This window comes from Mus caroli, chromosome 15, assembly GCF_900094665.2.
Source record: "Mus caroli chromosome 15, CAROLI_EIJ_v1.1, whole genome shotgun sequence".
Classification (NCBI taxonomy): domain Eukaryota; kingdom Metazoa; phylum Chordata; class Mammalia; order Rodentia; family Muridae; genus Mus; species Mus caroli.
Window position 1 is genome coordinate 86,590,315 of NC_034584.1, and position 19,668 is coordinate 86,609,982.

Here is a 19,668-nt window from a genome sequence, read left to right on the forward strand (position 1 = left end):
AAAAAAAAAAAAAAAGAGTAAATGTGTGCTTTGCTTATGGATAGGCCAGCTAGGAACAAGCAACCATCATCCATGAGGTAACGTTAAAACAAGCATTTGAGCTTTAAAATATACATGTTACTATTTGAATAGTTAAACTGTAAATAGAATGATGACATGCGGTAGGGTTTTGTGTCCATCATGGGTTAATCACATCTGTGTACTCCTGAACAACCTTAAAGGTGATCTTTGGCCCAGTGGTTGTCATAGGCATGCCCTGTGGCATAAATTGAGGTGATGACATCACGATGTCTTTTTAAAACTTCTTTATTATTATTGTTGTTGTTGTTGTTGTTATTCTTTAATCTTTTTTACAGTCCAGTCATTATCCCCCTCTTAGTCTGCCCTCTGACTGTTCCTCATCCCATTCCTCATCCCTCCCCCCCCCCCGTCTCCAAGAGGATGTCCCCACCCTCCCACCCCCAGCCCACCAGACCTCCCCACTCCCTGGGCCTCAAGTCTCTCAAGGGTTAGCTGTACCTTCTCTCACTGAGGCCAGACCTGGCAGTTCTCTGTTGTATATGTATTGGGGGCCTCATATCAACTAGTGTGTGCTGCCTGGGTGGTGACACAGTGTCTAAGAGATCTCAGGGGTCCGGGTTAGTTGAGACTGCTGGTCTTCCTATGGGATCACCCTGCCTCTCAGCTTCTTCCAGCCTTTCCCTAATTCAACCACAGGGTTCCGTGGCTTCTGTCCATTGGTTGGCTGTAAGTGTCTGCCTGCATCTGACTCTTTCAGCTGCTGGTTGGGCCTCTCGGAGGGCAGCCATGACAGGCTCCTGTCTGTGACATCATGTTGTATTAAGGTCACATATTCATTCAACAAAAATTTGAACTCTTCATACATTGTAAATTCCATACTTGATGGCGGGAATGTTTTAAAAACAGAGTTCCTGACCTTAAAGTGTTTAAAATGGGGGACGATCACAGCCTGGGCTAAGGCAAAGTGAGTCTCGTAGTCTTCTTTATTTCTGTTATTTTCACAGCACGGAAAAACAAGACCAGATGACCTAGATTTTTATGTCTAATTCTTGTCTTTCATCTGCCTGACATAATCTCGTTAACATTTCTCTGACAGTTTACTAATTCATTTAATTATCATCCCGTTCTCAACTTTAATTGTTTCCTCCTCGTCATAAAGATGTCTGGGTTTTTTTTTTTTAAATATATCCTGACAGGTTTAACCACATGAAACATAGACATCCTATCACCTCTCCAAACTGAACAATGAAATATGCTTACTTCAAACAAAAATGCAGTAACTAAACCTTAAGACTGCCAGCTATGCCATCAGCACAGTCAGGCGTGATGCAGAATTGTGACTGTTACTGGCCCCTCCACTAGTGGTGGTCTGTGTTCAGAAACGCTGCTGCTGGGTGGTGGTTCTTTTGTAGTATAGATAGGGTTGGAATTTTTATGTATGGCCTCAACACTGGCCACAAATAAAGATATCTTTTGTTGGCAGCCGCCTCTTACAAGCAAAAAAGTCCTTGCTCCGGGCTTTTTCTTTCTTAGATACAAAATGTGACCTGATACAGAATTGAGGAGGGGGGGAGGTACTGCTGGAATAAAGAAGTAAAGCAGAGATGCTGTCTAGGTAAAGTGATACAGTACCAAATGCTACCCACGCATCAGATGTAATACAGATGCGAGGTTGTATGAAGGAACACCTAATGTCCCCCGAGGTCAGACACGCATTGTGTGGAAATTTTTCTCCACCACAAGACTGAAAACTGACGACAAGTACAGAAACCTTCAAACCGTCTTTTGCCCTTATAAACAATAACATTGCATTAGAAATGTCCTGTCGGGAACACCGCCTGTCAGAGAGTCATACTCCCAGGGTGAGGAGGGAAAACAACACCAAGGTAGTATGTTAACAGCAAGGCACTCTGGGATTGGAATGGAGATTTTTGTTTCCATGCTTTTTCATTGACCAGTGACAATGATTGCAAGGTCAATTCAGCAACTCAGCATTGTAGGCACCTCAGTGATGGCTTTATACCAAGGTCAACTTTTTACACTGTCTTGGGTTACCCAGCTGCTATGGACTCAAAGAAAAACATTAGCCTTTCTACACTGTCTCAAGTTTGTTACATAGAAACTCAAACTGCCCAAAGTAGTAGACCATCAAGAATATGGTGGGCAAGGCACACCATGCAGCCTTTGTTGGACAGAGCCTGGCATGGAGCTGTGAGCAGCTTTCCTTTGCTAGTTACATACAATTTGATTTATCCTTGAGACATTAGACATTAATCATTGTGTTCATAACAAGTAAGGGAAGGTATTGTAGGGAAAGCTTGAGAATCCTAGAATTGAATGGTACACGGCTACGTTTTCTTTATTATTTATGTGACATTCCTTTTGGGGAACAAAACAGTGGTTATTTAGAGAGAGCTTTCATTATTTTTTTATATTATTTTATATTTTATTATTTTTTATTTACTTTTATTTCTCCATAGAAAATTTCTTGCCCCCGGGTTTAATTGTTTTTAATGATGTAGTGGAACTTGCTAGGATAAGGAAACAGATCTAGTGGTGAGGAAATTAACAAGTAGGGAAAACAAAGCAGAAAGTGCAATGTGGAACACAGATGCTCTGTGATAAGGAAAGAAAGTCATTTTACCATATTCATCCCATTAGGCCATTGGTAAATTGTTCTATATGAAAGTAAATAATGTATGCACATTCATACCATATGTGCTATTAGATATGTGCACACATGTCAAAACATGTTTTTGATATTATGTCTATGCCTGCCAATCAGCATTGCTCAAAATTTCCTGGGAACTAACACTTGTGCCTGTGTTTTGGGGGAAGGAATCATTGTTCAATGGGTGTAGAAAATAATGGTATGGCTTCAGACTACTACAGAATAAAAAAGCTGTATCATATAGACAGCCAGAAAGGAGGCCAGGAGCTAAAGCAGAGCCCACACTTGCCTCTGCACTGGGTTAATTCTAGGGGGGTTCAGGAGCAGAGAAGAAAGCCCTCCATGACCATCCTAGTTAAGGTTACTGTTGCCGGGATGAATTTCCATGACCAAAGCAACTTGGGGAGAAAAGGGTTGATTTGATTTCTGCTTCCACACCACTGTGCATCATTAAAGGCAATCAAGACAGGAACTCAAACATGGCAGGAACTTGGAGGAAGGAGATGAGGCAGAGGCCATGGAGGGGTGCTGCTTACTGGCCTGGTCTTATGGCTTCCTTGGCCTGCTTTCTTATAGAACCCAGGACTACCACCCGAGGGAATGCCACCACCCACACTAGTCTGGGATCTCCCACATCAACCATTAATTAAGAAAATGCACTACAGCTAGATCTTATTGTGGCATTTTAAAAGTCTTCAATTCCTTTGCTCGAAGATACCCTCGGAACTTTATTAAGAAAATGATACCCGGGTGTATCCAGGTCAGGGGTGATTTCAATCCTTTGTCTTTATTCCTTCTTCCATCTTGAAAGTTTGGTGATGGCTACTATTGCTACTTCCTGCTGAATTAGGGTGTAGTTAGGGTTTAGAGTTGGGGTTGTCTTGAGTAAGTCTTGTGTGTCGGGAAAGAATAATAAATACAAGGTCTCCGTTGCGTCTAGGCAATCCAAACAAATTATGAACTTTAAGAGAAGTCGGGTGCTTGCTCCTAGAGATAGAACCATCAGGGAGAAGCACAGAGAGGAACCTAGCAGAGCAAGACATCACAACAACAACCTCATGCTCCAAGCACACCTGTAACCCCAGCTCGTGGGTCAGTGGGACATCCTGTCTCTGAGGATAAGAAAGGAAATGACAAATCAGGCCACCCCACAGTCTTGCTCCCCTGGTCTCCCATCTCCCTGGCATACCCTCCTCCCAAATCCAAAGAGGAAGACCCAGTGCTTAGGACATGGCACAAAAGGACCAGAAGCTGAAAGCCAATCCTGCTCGAAGAATAGAGTCACCTTTTTTGTCTACACTAGCTTTAAAGCCTTGGCTCTTCTAATTCCATTTGTTGAGATCTGCTAATATCCACGTAAATGGTAATGCTCACTACATCATAGACTGAAGGCGAGTCATGAAGCCGATGAGAAGTCTAACACAGTGACTATCTGTGGTTAACCTTCATTGGACTTTTCCTCAGTGAGAGTTAAGACATGGATACAGAAGTTCTCATTTTCCCTGAGAAGCAATTTAGCCCAGTGAATCATTCACACTAATATTTCGAAGGGTAGGTTCCTCAAACCATGTGGTGTTTGATGCTGCTGCTTAGTAGAGGTATTTTGTTTTGTTTCTTGTTTTCCCTGAGGTGTTTGTTACTAGAAGGGCAGAGTGGTACAAGCTCTTTTGGCTTTGCTCTTAGTAGTCAAGAGTAAACAGCTTAATAGGAACGAGGTGGGCAAGGGGAAGCTTACAGACAAACTGAGGCAGACCATAGCAGGTATTCTAAATGACCATCTTCACCACACCACGTGTGACTAAAATGAAAATAGCATCAGCCTGAGGTATGAATGCAGAGAGAAATGACTGCATTGAAGCACTTTCTACACAGGCTGTGGTGGCTGCTGCACCGGGCAGCCTCCTGTGGTAGTTATTAGAAGAGAACTTCTTCCCAGCATAGAAGAATGCTTCTTCATTCCTCCTTCAGTAAGCTTAACACAAATGACTCTTTCATGATTACAGTAACTCTCTCAGTTCTTTGATGTGTCCCCCTGTCTCTGCAGCATCACTGCCTGGCCATCCTGTAGCTAGGTTGATTTTCTGCTAGTTGCCAGCCTGACTGGCCCACACTGGAGGGAAAGTGAGTGATGGGGAAGTTACCTCAGTCATTTCAGTGACGTTTGGGCAACAAAGAGGTTTAGAAGAAATGCTCTCGAGCCAAGGACAGCTGGTGCTCCTTGCGAAGTCCTGCTCACTCTTCTTTTCTGTTGGTAGCAGGCATTATGTCACGGCACCGAACAAGCCTCACTGTGTAATGAGTCTAAGTCCTACGAAGACTTGATATGCACAGCTATAAAGTTTTAAAAGGAAAATATTGAACTAAATAAGCAAAACACTCCATGTTATAGTCTAGCTTTAAGCAAAGAGATATAATTTTCTGTAGCCATATGCCAATTTTTATTAAAGAAAAGACAGCTTACTTATGCGCTCAGTTGTCCCTAAAAGTTGTATTCAAATGTGTCCTACACTCAGAGAGCCTTGGAGAAGGAGGGAGCACAAAGAGTGTAAGAGCCAGGGGGGGTTGAACGTCTTCTGTGAGATAGCATCTTTTATGTATGACAAGAAAGCTGTATCCAGGAAAGTGCAATCATACAGCCATCTAAATAAGGCTTGCGTAATGATGATGCGAGATAATATTCCAGTGCAGACTGAGGGACACCCACAAGGCCTTCCCCCTAGATAAAGAGCCACAGGCAATCAATCAAAGGTTGCTGACAGAGGGACAATCATACTTTCCAGTGATAAGTCCCCTGATAGGTTATCCAATCTTAAGTAGTCAACCCTACACACAAGTGCACATGAGCAACACAAATGGAGTCAGACAGTTGTATTTATATATACACACACACACACTCACACTCAAACTCACACTTACACTTGGACACTCTCACACAGGCACACACACAAACACACATGCACACCCTCTCACACAATCACATACTTACATGGTCACACATACTCACACTCAAACCCATACTTACACGCTCACACACACTTGCACACTCACACACATGCACAAAAACACATATGTACACGCACAAACACATGCACACATATACACACTTGTGCTTCTAACAATAAAAATTAAAACAAAGAAGCCATGAAGGTTGAGAAGGAGTGGGGGCCTAGGAGGAGTTGGATGGGGAAGAAGCAAGAAAATGATATAAACACAGTATTCATGTATGGAAATCTAAAATAAATTATAACTTAAATTAACAGTAAGAAGAACGACTTAGACTCTTTTTCATGTACTTGTGTTCAACTACTTTGGTGAAGAAGCAAAAATGTAGATGAATAAAGACAACAGTAACCATGGAAACCGGTAGGACTTTGGTAAGAATTAGCAGCTGACCAAAAAAGTAGTTACTTTCACTGCATACAGCATTTTAAAATAATCGTCCTGATTGGTAGCTGAATATTAGAACTGCCTAACATAAATTTTGCTAAGAATAAGTACATAATTTCAGAGTGCCTTGTTGCTTTAGACATAGAGCATTGAGATTCTGGTTTGATATCACTGTGTTAATGCTTGAGTTTGGACAAATATAAACAATCTCTTTCTAATTATAGCTCACTGGCAACACATGATAGTTTATTTGTCTTGTAAGATTTGCCATCTACAGATTCTCCGTGACTGCTCAAAGCCTGTCCATCCTTTCTTCCTTCCCTTCCCTTCCCTTCCTTCCTTTCTTCTTTCCTTCCTTCCTTTCTTCTTTCCTTCCTTCCTTTCTTCTTTCCTTCCTTACTTTCCTTCTTTCATTTCTTCCTTTTCATCCTGGGTTAGTCATAGTATACAAAATTACTTCTTATCTATAAACATTGTTTTCTGGGTTTTTGTTTGTTTGTTTGTTTTTGTCAAAGATATCTTAACTTCTTCATTTTGTGCTCTTTGTATATAGAATTGCACATGTTAGTTATACTTTTGAATCACAATAACCTTAGCAAACCCCAGGGAGAAATCAAGCTTTAAATGCCATATGCCAAAAGATGGGAGAAAGTACATTCATAACCCTGCAGAATAATCCTTCATTTTCACAAAATTTAACAAGCTTAAGTGTATTAACTAATATTTAAGAATGTTACAAATGTTTATATTTATTTAGACACAACTCTCATATCTTATATCTAGTGATAATAAATATAACCCTACCTGGCCAGCACACCCAAGCACACTGTATATCAATGATTTGAACAAACAGGCACTTTTTAAATGCGAAAGTCTTAATTTATGCATCTGTTCATGTAACTGAAACAGTTTGAAGAGAATTCCTTCATCCTGTCATATAAACACATACAATATAATGTGCATACAACAGAATATACAGAAACACACATACACAAAGTTTATCTATTTTTCAGCTAGTCAGGAGACTACAATACAAACTGCCAGGCTATAAAAAAGAAAGTTAAAACTGACTTGTATTCGTGAGCCAATAGAAAAGTCAAGGTCATCTAATCTTAAGGTTTGTATTTTCAAGTCTTCTACAGTCTTCAGATGGGCTTTCAAATGAAGCCAGGTCCACAGCACCTGATAGAGGGTTGTTTTTTTGTTTGTTTTGGGTTTTTTTGGTGTTTTGTTGTTGTTGTTGTTGTTGTTGTTGTTACTGTTGGTGGTGGTGGTTTGGGTTGGTTGGCTTTGGTTTTGTTGTTTCTTGTTTGTTTGCTTGCTTGCTTGTTTTTCCTGGTCTTAGTTTCCAATGCGTCTATGGATTCACTCTCAGCCATGTCCCTGTTAGCTAGACCTAGCTGAAATAGCAATCTTATACATAACTTGGAATAATCAACAGATTTAAAATTAGCAGAGCAAGAACTTAAAGGGCTCAAGATCTTTATGCGCTAGTTCACTGCCTGCTGTTTAAGAACTGTCTGAAAGAGGACCACAAGAAAATTTTAAAGGAGCCATGCCAGTCCTAAAAACTACAAAGGCTCACAGAGTCAAAGATTCACCAGAGAAAGGCCACCAGGCACTGGTATAAAGTGAGTTATGGAAAAAAACCATAAAGGAACATCTCCTGTCACCAAGGAGAGATGGTAGCACTCCACTTCTACCATCATTAGTCTGAGGAATTCTAGGGGCAATTCGCCTTCATGGGATTAAACTCATCTCTGTCCATTGCATCTCTGGGACCCCTTCTATGAGAGGTTTATCTGGTAGCTGAAGGACAAGTCACTACTCAGGAAATGTTTCAAGCCAGATGTGCTGTTTAAGGGACATTATCTCCCAGAATCACCAATCTGCCAGACACCCCTACTAGTGTCTCAGAATGCCCTGAACTCCCAAGAAGTATGGGTGGCCTCAGGCTAAGAGCTGACCACTCTCAATGGCACCTTCCAAATGAGCCAAGATCCTTCTAAACCAGGAGTGGGGTATGTTCTTCTGAGGCCTTTCCATGTGTTACTATAGTAAGTTGTCCTAGCACCACCCCCTCCCGGGGGTCTTGTCATCCTGGGTATCCAGGGAAGTGTTTGCTTCTTCAGAACCAGAGTCCCTTGTATACAGAAAGTTTTCAGAAGAGTCTTGCTATAGCCACAAAATCCCTCAGCCTCTATCAAACCAATTGTCACCAACATGGACTCACAAAATCCAGGGAAAAAAATTAACAGGTAGGGGGAAACAAAAAGCAAGTAAGCAACAATAGACATCCAGACTGGATCAGGCCAAACAGCTATCCAGTATCCCCCAAATGGAACCTTATGATTCTGCTACTACACCCAGACTCCAAAGGCAGGAAGAGTCAAGAACCCCTGAAGGGATTGCTGCATCTCCAGAAGTCTGTCAGCCCTTAAGCAAAGACTTAGCTTATACCCCTATACCAGGAAGAAAGGCGAAGGTCTCATGCAGAGACACCTTGTGTCTACTCATGTAGAGAAGTTTCCTCTTGCAAAAATGAAGAAGATATGTAGGGTAGGCAGTCCTACTATGGAGGTACAGGTTCGGGCATCTGAGCATTTCAGACTGGCATCAGATCATATGGCCAGCCAGCCGGAGTTGCACCCTCCTAAAGGGCTACAGAGCCGGAGTTGTGCCCTCCTAAAGGGCTACAGAGCATGCTTCTTCACAACTCACAAGTTTCTTTTTGAGGAGAGGGAGGTCATATTCTTCACAGGAGCTTGAGTTTATGGCATCATTCACAAGTCAGCTTGACTGCTTCTGCTCATATCTGTTCTTAAGCTGGCTCCACACCACAGGGACGATTGCTGAAGAATGTTGTTACTTAATGAACATATGTCCGAATGTATACCAATTTCTGTATTAGTCAGGGTTCTCTAGAATCACAGAACGTATGGGTAGTCTCTATATAGTAAGGGAATTTGTTGATGACTTACAGTCTATAGTCCAACTCCCCAACAATGGTCACCAGCAGCTGTGAATGGAAGTCCAAGGGTCTAGCAGTTGCTCAGTCCCACAAGGCAAGCAGGCAAAGAAGAGAGAGCGAATCTTCCTTCTTCCGATGCCCTTATGTAGGTCTCCAGCAGAAAGTGTGGCTCAGATTAAACATATGCCCTTAACCAATTCCACCTGCCCCCGACTAAATCTCACCTGTGCAGGAAATTAGTGGCTAAGAATACTTTGTACATGGTCCAGCTCTGGGACATTGTTCTTGCTTCTGAGATGGATGATGTAGAAGGAGATGCACTGTGGCCATGTATCCAGGAACACAACATGCTGACCATAACTAATGTGGACCATAGGAGGAGAGCTTTGCCTTCAGCCTACTAAGCAACTCACAGCCTAGACCTGTGTGGTGTGGGGCATCCTCCTCTACAGAGAGAGATGGAGGTTTGCAGTTCCAGTACAGCATCCTAACATGGACCTGCTGTTTTGTGATACCAGCCTTACTATATTCTGCACATTCCTGTCCGTAAAGACCCCCACCCCCTGATTTATGTGGTGGTGGTCCTTCTGAAATAAGCATTCTGCCACCAATGCTTGGAGTGACAAAAGAGATGTCACTGGACAGCTCCTGAAAGGCTTCAATCCAGGTCCAGTTAGTATTCACTTTATACCCTAAAACCACAATGTGGGGTGGGCAACCAAAAAAGATTTTACAGAAGCATACAGGGCAGTCAGCAAGTTGTAAGTGGCGACAGGTAATTGTTTTCAGTTGCCTTTCCAACTCATGCTGTTTCAGGTAAGGAGTAAAGTTGTGGTTGGTAAACGGGCAGTACAGGCGGTGCCTTTGGTAGATCACTAAATAGATCAATGATACATCAGTAGTGTATAAGTGGTCATTTCTGCCTTCTTCGACTTCCTTTAAAGAAAGTTAAGAATCAGCAATAGTTACTTAAGCATTAGACCTACAAATTGCTGAAAAAGATGTAGATACTTTGTCTTCATGACTCTTGGGAGTGGTTTCACCTGAGAAGTTGTCACTTTGTATATATCCTTTAGCTAGGTTTCCCAAAGAGAAAAGCTGAATGTAGAGATCCTTCGTTACCAGGTTCTCTGTCTCATTTATACCCAGCGAGTGTTACAGTTATAAGGAAACATATTTCCTCTGTTATGCTACACACAAGACTGTTGTGAACTAATTGTCTCTATTTCTAAAATTCCTATGCAAACAACAGCTAGCCACAAAACATTGTTCTTCAAGCAAGTTTACAACAGCCAGGGCTTTCCAAAAATAATATCTTGTGTTCTGTTTTCTCAGCCAAAAAAACAGGAGGAAGAAGAAGGCACAACAGATACGGCCACCTCCTCTTCCAACAACCAGGAGAAGGACAGTGGCGTGGGGCGCACGGATGAGAGCTTGCGGAATGATGAGAGCTCAGAGCAGGAGAACACAGTGGAGGAGCCCCACAGCACCGCCCTGAAGAGCAAGAGAGAGCTGGGGCAGAGCCAAGACACGCTAGGGAGCCTTGAGCATCAATGCAATGAGAGCTGTGCTGGGGGTGACTGCTTAGACTCCGACTGTGCCAGCAACCAGGAGGTGTGCGAAGGCTTCCAGCAGCTGTTGGAGCTTAAGATTCGAAACCACGGAGATTATGACCTGTACTACTCAAGCAGTACCATCGAGTGCAATCGAGGGGAACAGGACGGGGTGGAGCACGAGCTGCAGCTGCTTAACGAGGAGCTGCGAAACATTGAGCTAGAGTGCCAGAACATCATGCAGGCCCACAGGCTCCAGAAAGTGACGGACCAATACGGAGACATCTGGGCATTGCATGATGGGGGATTCCGAAATTACAACACCAGCCTGGATGTGCAACGGGGGAAACTGGATGACATCATGGAACACCCAGAAAAGTCAGACAAGGACAGCTCGAGTGCGTACAATACGGCGGAGAGCTGCAGAAGCACTCCGCTGACTGTAGACAGGTCCCCGGACAGTTCCCTTCCAAGAATGATCAACCTCACCAATAAGAAAAATCTGAGAAGCATGATGACAGCCCATCAGTCCCCTCCCAGACAGAGCACCAGGGAATATGCATCTACCAAAGCCAAAGCCAACGATGAAGGTTGCAGCATCGAAAGCCTGGAGAAGGGTCTAGAAAGCAGCCAGCTTCTGGATCAGGAGCACACAGTCAGCGAGCATCCTCCATACCTCTCTCCTTACCACAGTTCCTCCTACAGATACGCCAACATTCCGGCGCATGCCCGGCATTATCAAAGCTACATGCAGTTAATTCAACAGAAATCGGCTGTGGAGTATGCCCAGAGTCAGCTTAGCTTGGTGAGCATGTGCAAGGAATCGCAAAGGGGCTCGGAGCCCAAGATGGAATGGAAGGTAAAAATTAGGAGTGATGGGACCCGGTACATCACCAAGAGGCCAGTGAGAGACCGACTTCTGAAGGAACGTGCCTTAAAGATCAAGGAGGAGCGGAGTGGCATGACCACAGATGACGACACCATGAGTGAGATGAAAATGGGGCGCTACTGGAGCAAGGAGGAGAGAAAGCAACACCTGGTCCGGGCCAAGGAGCAAAGGCGGCGCCGGGAGTTCATGATGCGGAGTCGGCTGGAGAGCCTTAAAGAGAGCCCACAGAGCAGTGGGGAAGGCAAGAAAGAGCTGAGCATCATCGAACTGAGCCACAAAAAGATGATGAAAAAAAGAAACAAGAAAATTTTGGATAATTGGATGACAATCCAAGAACTGATGACCCATGGGGCCAAATCCCCAGATGGCACTAGGGTCCATAATGCCTTTCTGTCGGTGACCACCGTATGACCAGACACATGGGGACAACTGGCTTAGAGAGCACGCTACCAGTTTCGGTAGAGTATCATTGCCTCGTTCAATGTGGCATTTTTATATATATTTTGTGACTTTACAGTTTAAATTTTTTGTAAGCAAAAAATACCTGGTACTTTTTAATTTGTTTTTCATATGCTGGTACCTTCTTTGGCTAATATCTTCCCTTAACTTGTGATATATTCATAGCACACATTTATAGAAAAAAAAAGAAAACAATGAAAAAACAAAAGGAAAAAAAATGAACAAAAATACTAAGGACCTAATTAATTTCCTATTTTAATGTATCTATTGTAAGTTAAAAATCTGGATTTATTTCGCTAATTTTCTTATTTCCTATTTTAATAGTTCAATGCCAAAACATGTCTATGCTTACCTCCTGGCATAGTGTATGCTAAATCAGATCTGCTACTAAACTACATGCCGCATCTTGTCTTATACATGAAGTAGCCCCCCTTTAACATCTTCCTGTACATTTAACACATACATGGCAATTGTCTTTGTCTCAGTAAAGTGTGGGTGGACAATCTTCCCGTGATATGTAGTGACACTGGTCATGTAGCTAGATAATTGTGGTAATTTGTGACAATAAAAGAATAAATAAATTATTGATTATCCTTACGAAAAGTTAACCAAGGACTGTTATTTTCTTTGCCCACTGTGGTTAACATGTTTGGTTGTACATGTACTATTAGAAGACTCTTAATTGTGAATTATAAATTGTGCAGTTTTTCTATCACCTTTTTCTTTTTTCCAATAAAGTTGTTTTGAAACACTGCTTCTAGGTCATTGTGTCACATCTTCCAAATCACATATTCCTACTGGGAACAAATTAGATAATAAACGCAGTATTTCAATGATGCTAAATTACCCCTCATGAGCCTCGAGCCTGCCTTTCACAGGTGAGCTTCCAGAAGAATATTAATGAAGGGTCTCCTATTGACACGTCTGCTTACCTCTACAACTCATATTGCTCTGAGAGGCTTCAGCAATGGGAACTCACCACTCACAGCTTTGGAGACTGCTAAATCATTCGATTTTTGTAGGACACAATCCAGTCTACAAAACAGCAGGTTTATTTGATCATCTAGAAGTGCGTTTTGAGAAGCCATCCATCTTTGCGGTAATTTTCAGCATATTCAATTAAATGCCTTATATGTCTTTATTAAAGGGTATATTGTTAACTGGCTAGTCAGATTTCTATTAATCTAGCTTTTCATTGCTTAAACATTTAGCCATCCCATGTGTCACCCCTAATGCCTACAGAATAGAAGGCATTGTTAACTATGTATGTAAAATTTCATTTAACCCAGCAGATTGTTTGTCATAATGAGGACATGCACCGAACTATGTTGAAGCTAGTGTCTTATATGAAAGCCTACAGTAGCTATGTACAGAACCTATTAGCTCTCCAATCAGTCTCAGGCCCCAGCATTATACTCATCTCTCCCTGTAGCTTGCTCAGGTCACCTATCCTGACAGTTCTCATTGAAGTTACTACCTGTTATTTTCCCAAGATCTCTGAAACAAATCTTAGCCCTTATTAGAATGAAACAACAGACAAGAGTTTGAGGAGGAAACATTTTCTTAGCTCCTTAGCATATACTGGTATGCCCATTGTTTCCTTTTTTTGGGCAATTTATTCATAATTGAATCATAAGCATTTTCTCCCTTCATAGAGTTTAGTTTAGTTTCCTGATGGGACAGTCTTTTTTTTTTTTTTTCAAAAACAATTTTTTATTAGATATGGTCTTCATTTACATTTCAAATGCTATCCTGAAAGTCCCCTATACCTTCCCCTTGCCCTGCTCCCCAACCCACCCACTCCTGCTTCCTGGCCCTGGCATTCCCCTGTACTGGGGCATATATATAATCTTTGCAAGGCCAAGGGCCTCTCCTCCCAATGATGGACAACTAGGCCATCTACATATGCAGCTAGAAACACGAGCTCGGGGGTTACCGGTTAGTTCATATTGTTGTTTCTCCTATAGGGTTGCAGACTGTGGGAAGCCACATGTACCGTTGCAGGGTGGCGCTGGCTACTGCTGGCTACGACGCATAAGTTTGGGCAAACAACCAATGCGTACTTATGCAGTAAAGTTTTTTTCGCCAAAACACTGCCTGGCCCGGGCATGATAATGAGGCTCTGCAAAGTACTAAGAGAGTTAACCAATCAGATGAGAGACATGCAAATGAGGTATGATAATGAGGTTCTATAAGGTACTGAGAGAATAACCAATCAGATGTGAGACATGCAAATGAGGTATGTTAATGAGGTTCTGTGAGGTACTGAGAGAGAATAACCAATCAGATGAGGAACATGCAAATGAAGTAGAATGCGCAACCGATCCAGGTGTGAGACACGCCTCTCCTAGGCCTATATAAGCAGCAACAGTTCTGGGCTTGGGGTCTCTTCACCTCTGCAATCAAGCTCTCCCAATAAACATGTGCAGAAGGATCCTGTTGCAGTGTCGTTCTTGCTGGCGAGTCCAATGGGCGCAAGAGCAGACCCCTTCAGCTTCTTGGGTACTTTCTCTAGCTCCTCTAGCCCTGTGATCCATCCAATAGATGACTGTGAGCATCCACTTCTGTATTTGCCAGGCACTGGCATAGCCTCACAAGAGACCGCTATATCAGGGTCCTGTCAGCAAAATCTTGCTAGCATATGCAATAGTGTCTGGTTTGGGTGGTTGTTTATGGGATGGTTCCCTGGGTGGGACAGTCTCTGGATGGTCATGAAGGGACAATCTTGAATCCCCTGGTTCAATTCCATTTGAATAATAATGAATACTATTTACCCTAAATTACTTTATAAATCTGCATTTTCCTCTTTGATCTGTTGCTTTTATCCCATTGCTGTTATAAAACACTCTAACCAAGAGATCCTTGGGAGATGAAACGGTTTATTTCATCATTCACTTCCAAGTCACAGCCCATCATTGAGGGAAGTCCATGAAGTAACTTGCTTGCTGCCTTGCTCTCTGGCTTACTCACTTGCTCAGCTAGTTTCCTTATACAACCCTGGACCACTTGCTCAGGGGATTGTACCACCCACAGTGGGCTTGGACCTCCTACATGAATTATCATTATCAGTCAAGAAAATCTGTCAGAGACTATGCCCACAGACCAACCAGATAAAAAAGAATTAAGAATCAGATTGAGATTGTGTCAAGTTGGCAAGTGATGCTAACTAGGACAACCCTATACATTGGTCTGTTTGCTATAGTTATTGTTGTTGTTGATCTTCTTCTTCTTCTCCTTCTTCTTCTTCTTCTTCTTCTTCTTCTTCTTCTTCTTCTTCTTCTTCTTCTTCTTCTTCTTCTTCTTCTTCTTCCCCTTCCCTCCCTCTCCCTCTTCTACTTGTCTTCTTCCATGATTGTATCTTTTTGAAGGCCTATTACACATAGGAAAATAAACTCATTTTACTTGCCTAGAGTTAAAAGCTGGCCACAAATTTAGAAAAAGTGATAAGTAAGGCAATTGAAGGCTTTCATGGTTCTTAGTTTTAGCCATCATGAATGGACTTGCTAAACTATTCCATGTATACTCCATTGATTCTTTTTTTCTTTCTTTTGTAGTGCTGAGAGCTTGCAAATATTAGGTAAGCAGCCTACTAAGCCAGTGACCAGTTCTAGAGTTCAGTTTTGTCTCATGGTTTCCTATATAAACACTTCACTATCCTGATTTCAATTCTTTCCAATTCAGATCTAACTATGGCTGATCCTTCTCTTCTCCTGCATGCATGAACCAACATGCACATTTTCTAGAAGAAACACCTTCACATTTCTAAGAATTTACTATTTTGCAAATGACCCATTTCATTTTCCTTTTAATAAAGTCAAGTATGCTTACCAGATTTCTAAAACTGTGATACACTTTCACATCTGTGTTTATATACTTCTACAGGTTGAGATACCTCCCACAAAATTTGGTGAAAATCTGAAAAGTGTCATGCTCTATGTGTATAATCAAGCTTTGTGATAAGCTTGTTTTTATTGTATAAATAATAAATCTGTTGACCACTAAATATTTTCTTAGCAATATGTGGAATATTTTATTTCAGTCCAAAGGAAATGCCTAGATATAAAGGTGGAAATATTTTATTTCGGCTTATCTTGAAATTGTTTTTTTTGTTTGTTTTTTATGTTGTTATGACAGGATTAGTATTAGAATCCAAATGACAGGGACCTAAGGAGGTAAAAAAAGACTCTAGATACAAAGGCTATTTCTTCATCATGTCCAGGAAGAAGGCTATACTGTTACTCTCCTGGTTTCCCTTGCTGTCCTTTTATGAACACCTGCTGTGCATTCAACATTAACTTTCAGTAAGTAGCTACATCTTGACTTGATCCGCGTACTGCTGTTTGTTTTGTTTTGTTTTGTTTTTTGCCTTTTGTGTGCACTGGCTCTCTGCCTCATATTCTTCGTTAAGGCAGTGCCATTTACTTGTTCTCTTGCCGCCTTACCTGCTCATTAATAAAGCTCTATCATTTCTTTTTCAAAGTGCATAGATTGCTTCCAGTGATCTCAAGACTTCCAGAGACTAGAATATCATTGCCCCACAATTGGTTACTCAGGCCTGAGCTTGGTCTCTCTATCCTATCCTGCCTGTGGCAGCAACATCTGCTCCATTTTCCTCAGTGTACTTGGATATCTTTAAAATCTGAGTTCTTGTGACTCTTATTTAAGGATGTCTGTATCTTTCCATCTTTTCTCTTACTACTCTCTATGATGTTTCCAATTCATGCTTTGAGAAGCCTGAACCTTTGGTAAATGGTTTTTCTGATGGTTCCTTAAACTAACAGTCTTCAAATTTTAATGAATATGTAGTGAAATGTTTGCTCTATTGTTTTCTAGTAATGAATCTATAGATTACTTATGTAAATCATTATCAATGCAATTAACTACATATATAATAACAACTGAATAACTTCTATTATTTCTCAATAAAGTTAAACATTACATCAGACTTGTTGACTAATTTACTTCTTCCAAGAAAAAAGAGTAAATTCCCTAGAAATTTTGACCTTGGCACTTACAGATTTGTAGAAATACCCAGAGTTTACTAAGCAAAGCAACAGCTACACAGCTACATTTGACGGGAACGACTGTAGGAGAACACTGAAGGTATGCAGAAGAGAAACTGGGATATGATAAAATACAGAGATAGGAGACAGCAATGTACAAGGAGAAAATGAATGCCCAGCTCCACAGACTAAGAGAGGGTGTCTCCCCTCTGCAGGGGTAAGTGCTGAATGGGGCAGATTCATAAAATGCTGTCAACGTGGATGCTAACGATCCTAGCTGCAGAAAAGTTACACAATTCTCTGACACCTGCATCCTGGTTTTACAAATAAGCTTGATTTTTTTTTCATAGGTGTCCTAGCATGCCAAAGCCAGGCACTAAGACAGGACAACTTATCTCAAGTCACTCTTCTCTGGGGATGGGAAACCTGAATATTCCCATCCTGTGGACCCAACAGACATTCTAATGCACTGATAACATTGGGGATGCCTCACAAACCAAGCTTGGCATTGAAGTTTAACTCTGAATCAAATCTACAGAATGCCTTGTGCTATAGAAAATAGCATCATCGTGGAGAGTGGCAAGGAGGTGCTGTCCTCAAGACACAGGATAGGGAGCTCACCTGATGGCCAGTCATACACATAGATGTGGCAGTAACAGGATGAACACACAGTCCATCCCAAGATGCTACCACTCCATTTCATTGTTGCTGCACACAGGTGCATCCTGAGATGAGCTTTGAGTAACACAGGAACTCCAGCTGTTACCAACTCTTGCAGGCACACAGCCTAAGACAGTCTGATGAGAAACTTTGCTAGTGCCAGCCCTGTCCCTCTATGGACACTAAGCATAAAAGAGTAAGAGAAAGAAAAACCTAACCATCACCCTACCCAGCTAATGAAGGCTCAAGTGGAATCACCTTTCCATTTACTGGTAAGAAGACACAGCATTTCAGCCCCACAGTATTAGTGCTATTAGCAAATCCAGAGAGGCCAATGAATAAAACAGTCAACAGTGCCTAAGATACCCCTATCCCTGAACTAGAAATTGTGCCACTGTTGTAAGTATAGACACGCAGTATAGATTTCACATACAAGGCTGTCCACCTCACGCCTGCCTGAAGTACTACCACATTCCCACTCTTGAATGGCCTGCAGAAAGAGTGTACTCACCATCCATTGGCAAAGAAACACCAGGAGACTATACTTCATGCCCAACTGGACATAATGCCAACATTGCCTAATGAACCCCTGCCATCAGAAACATGAAGCAATCCACTTACTCAGAAGACCATAAAATGGTAGTGATAGATCTCACCCACTTCATATATAAATCTGAACATAGGAACACAGAAAATATATTTTAATTGGGTCATATGATAACATCAAAAGATCAAAACTTTCTGGTAACAGCAAAGAAGTTTTGATGAATGAGAGACCTGATAGAGAATTCAAAGAACGTTTTGTTTTTTTTTTTTTCAAAGACAGTGAATAAGATCTAAGTGACTAAAGATAAACCATTCGCTGAAATTGAGAATAAAATGCAGGAAATAAATGTGAAATTCAACAGAAAAAAATGCATGTTTTGAAACAGACCCATAGAGAAATTGAAAGTTCAATAAATCAAATGAAAAACTCACTTGAGAGCCCGAGGATGTATTAGATCAAACAGAATACAGAATATCTGAGAGTAGAGATGGGTCTTTTAAATTTTCTTATTCATGGAGGGGGGGGGATACAGGAAAAGAAAGAAAAGATAGAGAAAGCACTCAGTAACTTTGTGACACTGCCATTCAGTGATCAAACACCAGGAGCATCCAAAGGCTGAGAAATAAAGGTTAGAGCATAAGAGATGAAGAAGAAAAACAACCAGTTAGTAAAAGTAACAGTGGAAGGATTCTATCATCATGGGGACTCCACAGACAGCAGCAAGCTGGGGCTCATTGAACCCCAAATACATGTGACCAAAAAAGAATCTTATCATGGCATATAAAAATCTAAGCCCAGGACAAAGACATCATTGTGAAATTTGAGAGGGTAGTCTTAAGACACATTGAAGAATAATTCCATCAAGAGATGCCTCCACTACAAACACCCATTCTAAGTGCAATGTAGATTGCTTCTGTATAGCAGCATCCGAGGAGGTTGAAGCTCGTAACAAATATCTATGAGCTAGAGGGTTGGCTTTGGTAGTGTTGCTCACCCATGACATTGTGTCCAACTTTGATGAAAGAGCAAATATGCTGTGAGATAGTTTTTTGTGCTATATTGGACCATCCTGATGCCTGTCTGTCTGTCTGTCTTGTCTGTTTGGTTGGTTGGTTTTTTTAAGCATCTGGCTTCTACTACGAATCTGTGCTTGCCTGGAGCATATGATGCTGGGCCTTTAGAAGTCCTACTCACCCTATGTATAGGGTACATTATCTCTTGTTAGCTCTCACATGTCTCAGATTTTTAAAGCATCTAGAAAGACAGTAAAAATAGGAGAGAGAAAAGTTAACCCAGCATGCTAAAAAACAAAAACCAGTTCCTTGCAGATATTCCATTGTGGTAAGGTCAGTGAATACAGCATTGGTGTCTATTTGTGTCAAGTCAACTCATTCAGGCTTCGTTTGGAACAGACTACCGATCAGCAAATCAATAGGGATTGAAATGTACTGTGTGAGATGGACAGAGGCGAACAGCACCAAGCTGCCAGGAGAAGAAACTGTATTTG

The 19,668-nt window shown here is 41.6% G+C and overlaps 1 protein-coding gene across 1 annotated transcript in view; it reads left to right on the forward strand.

Moving 5' to 3' along the window:
* The window catches only part of Pdzrn4 (PDZ domain containing ring finger 4), a 356,285-nt gene extending 343,596 nt beyond the window's left edge, over positions 1–12,689 (forward strand). Inside the window, 1 exon segment of the mRNA XM_021183579.1 lies at positions 10,386–12,689. Coding sequence (XP_021039238.1) covers positions 10,386–11,903 — 1,518 coding nt within the window. The 3' untranslated portion in view covers positions 11,904–12,689.
* Positions 12,690–19,668: the final 6,979 nt, after the last annotated feature.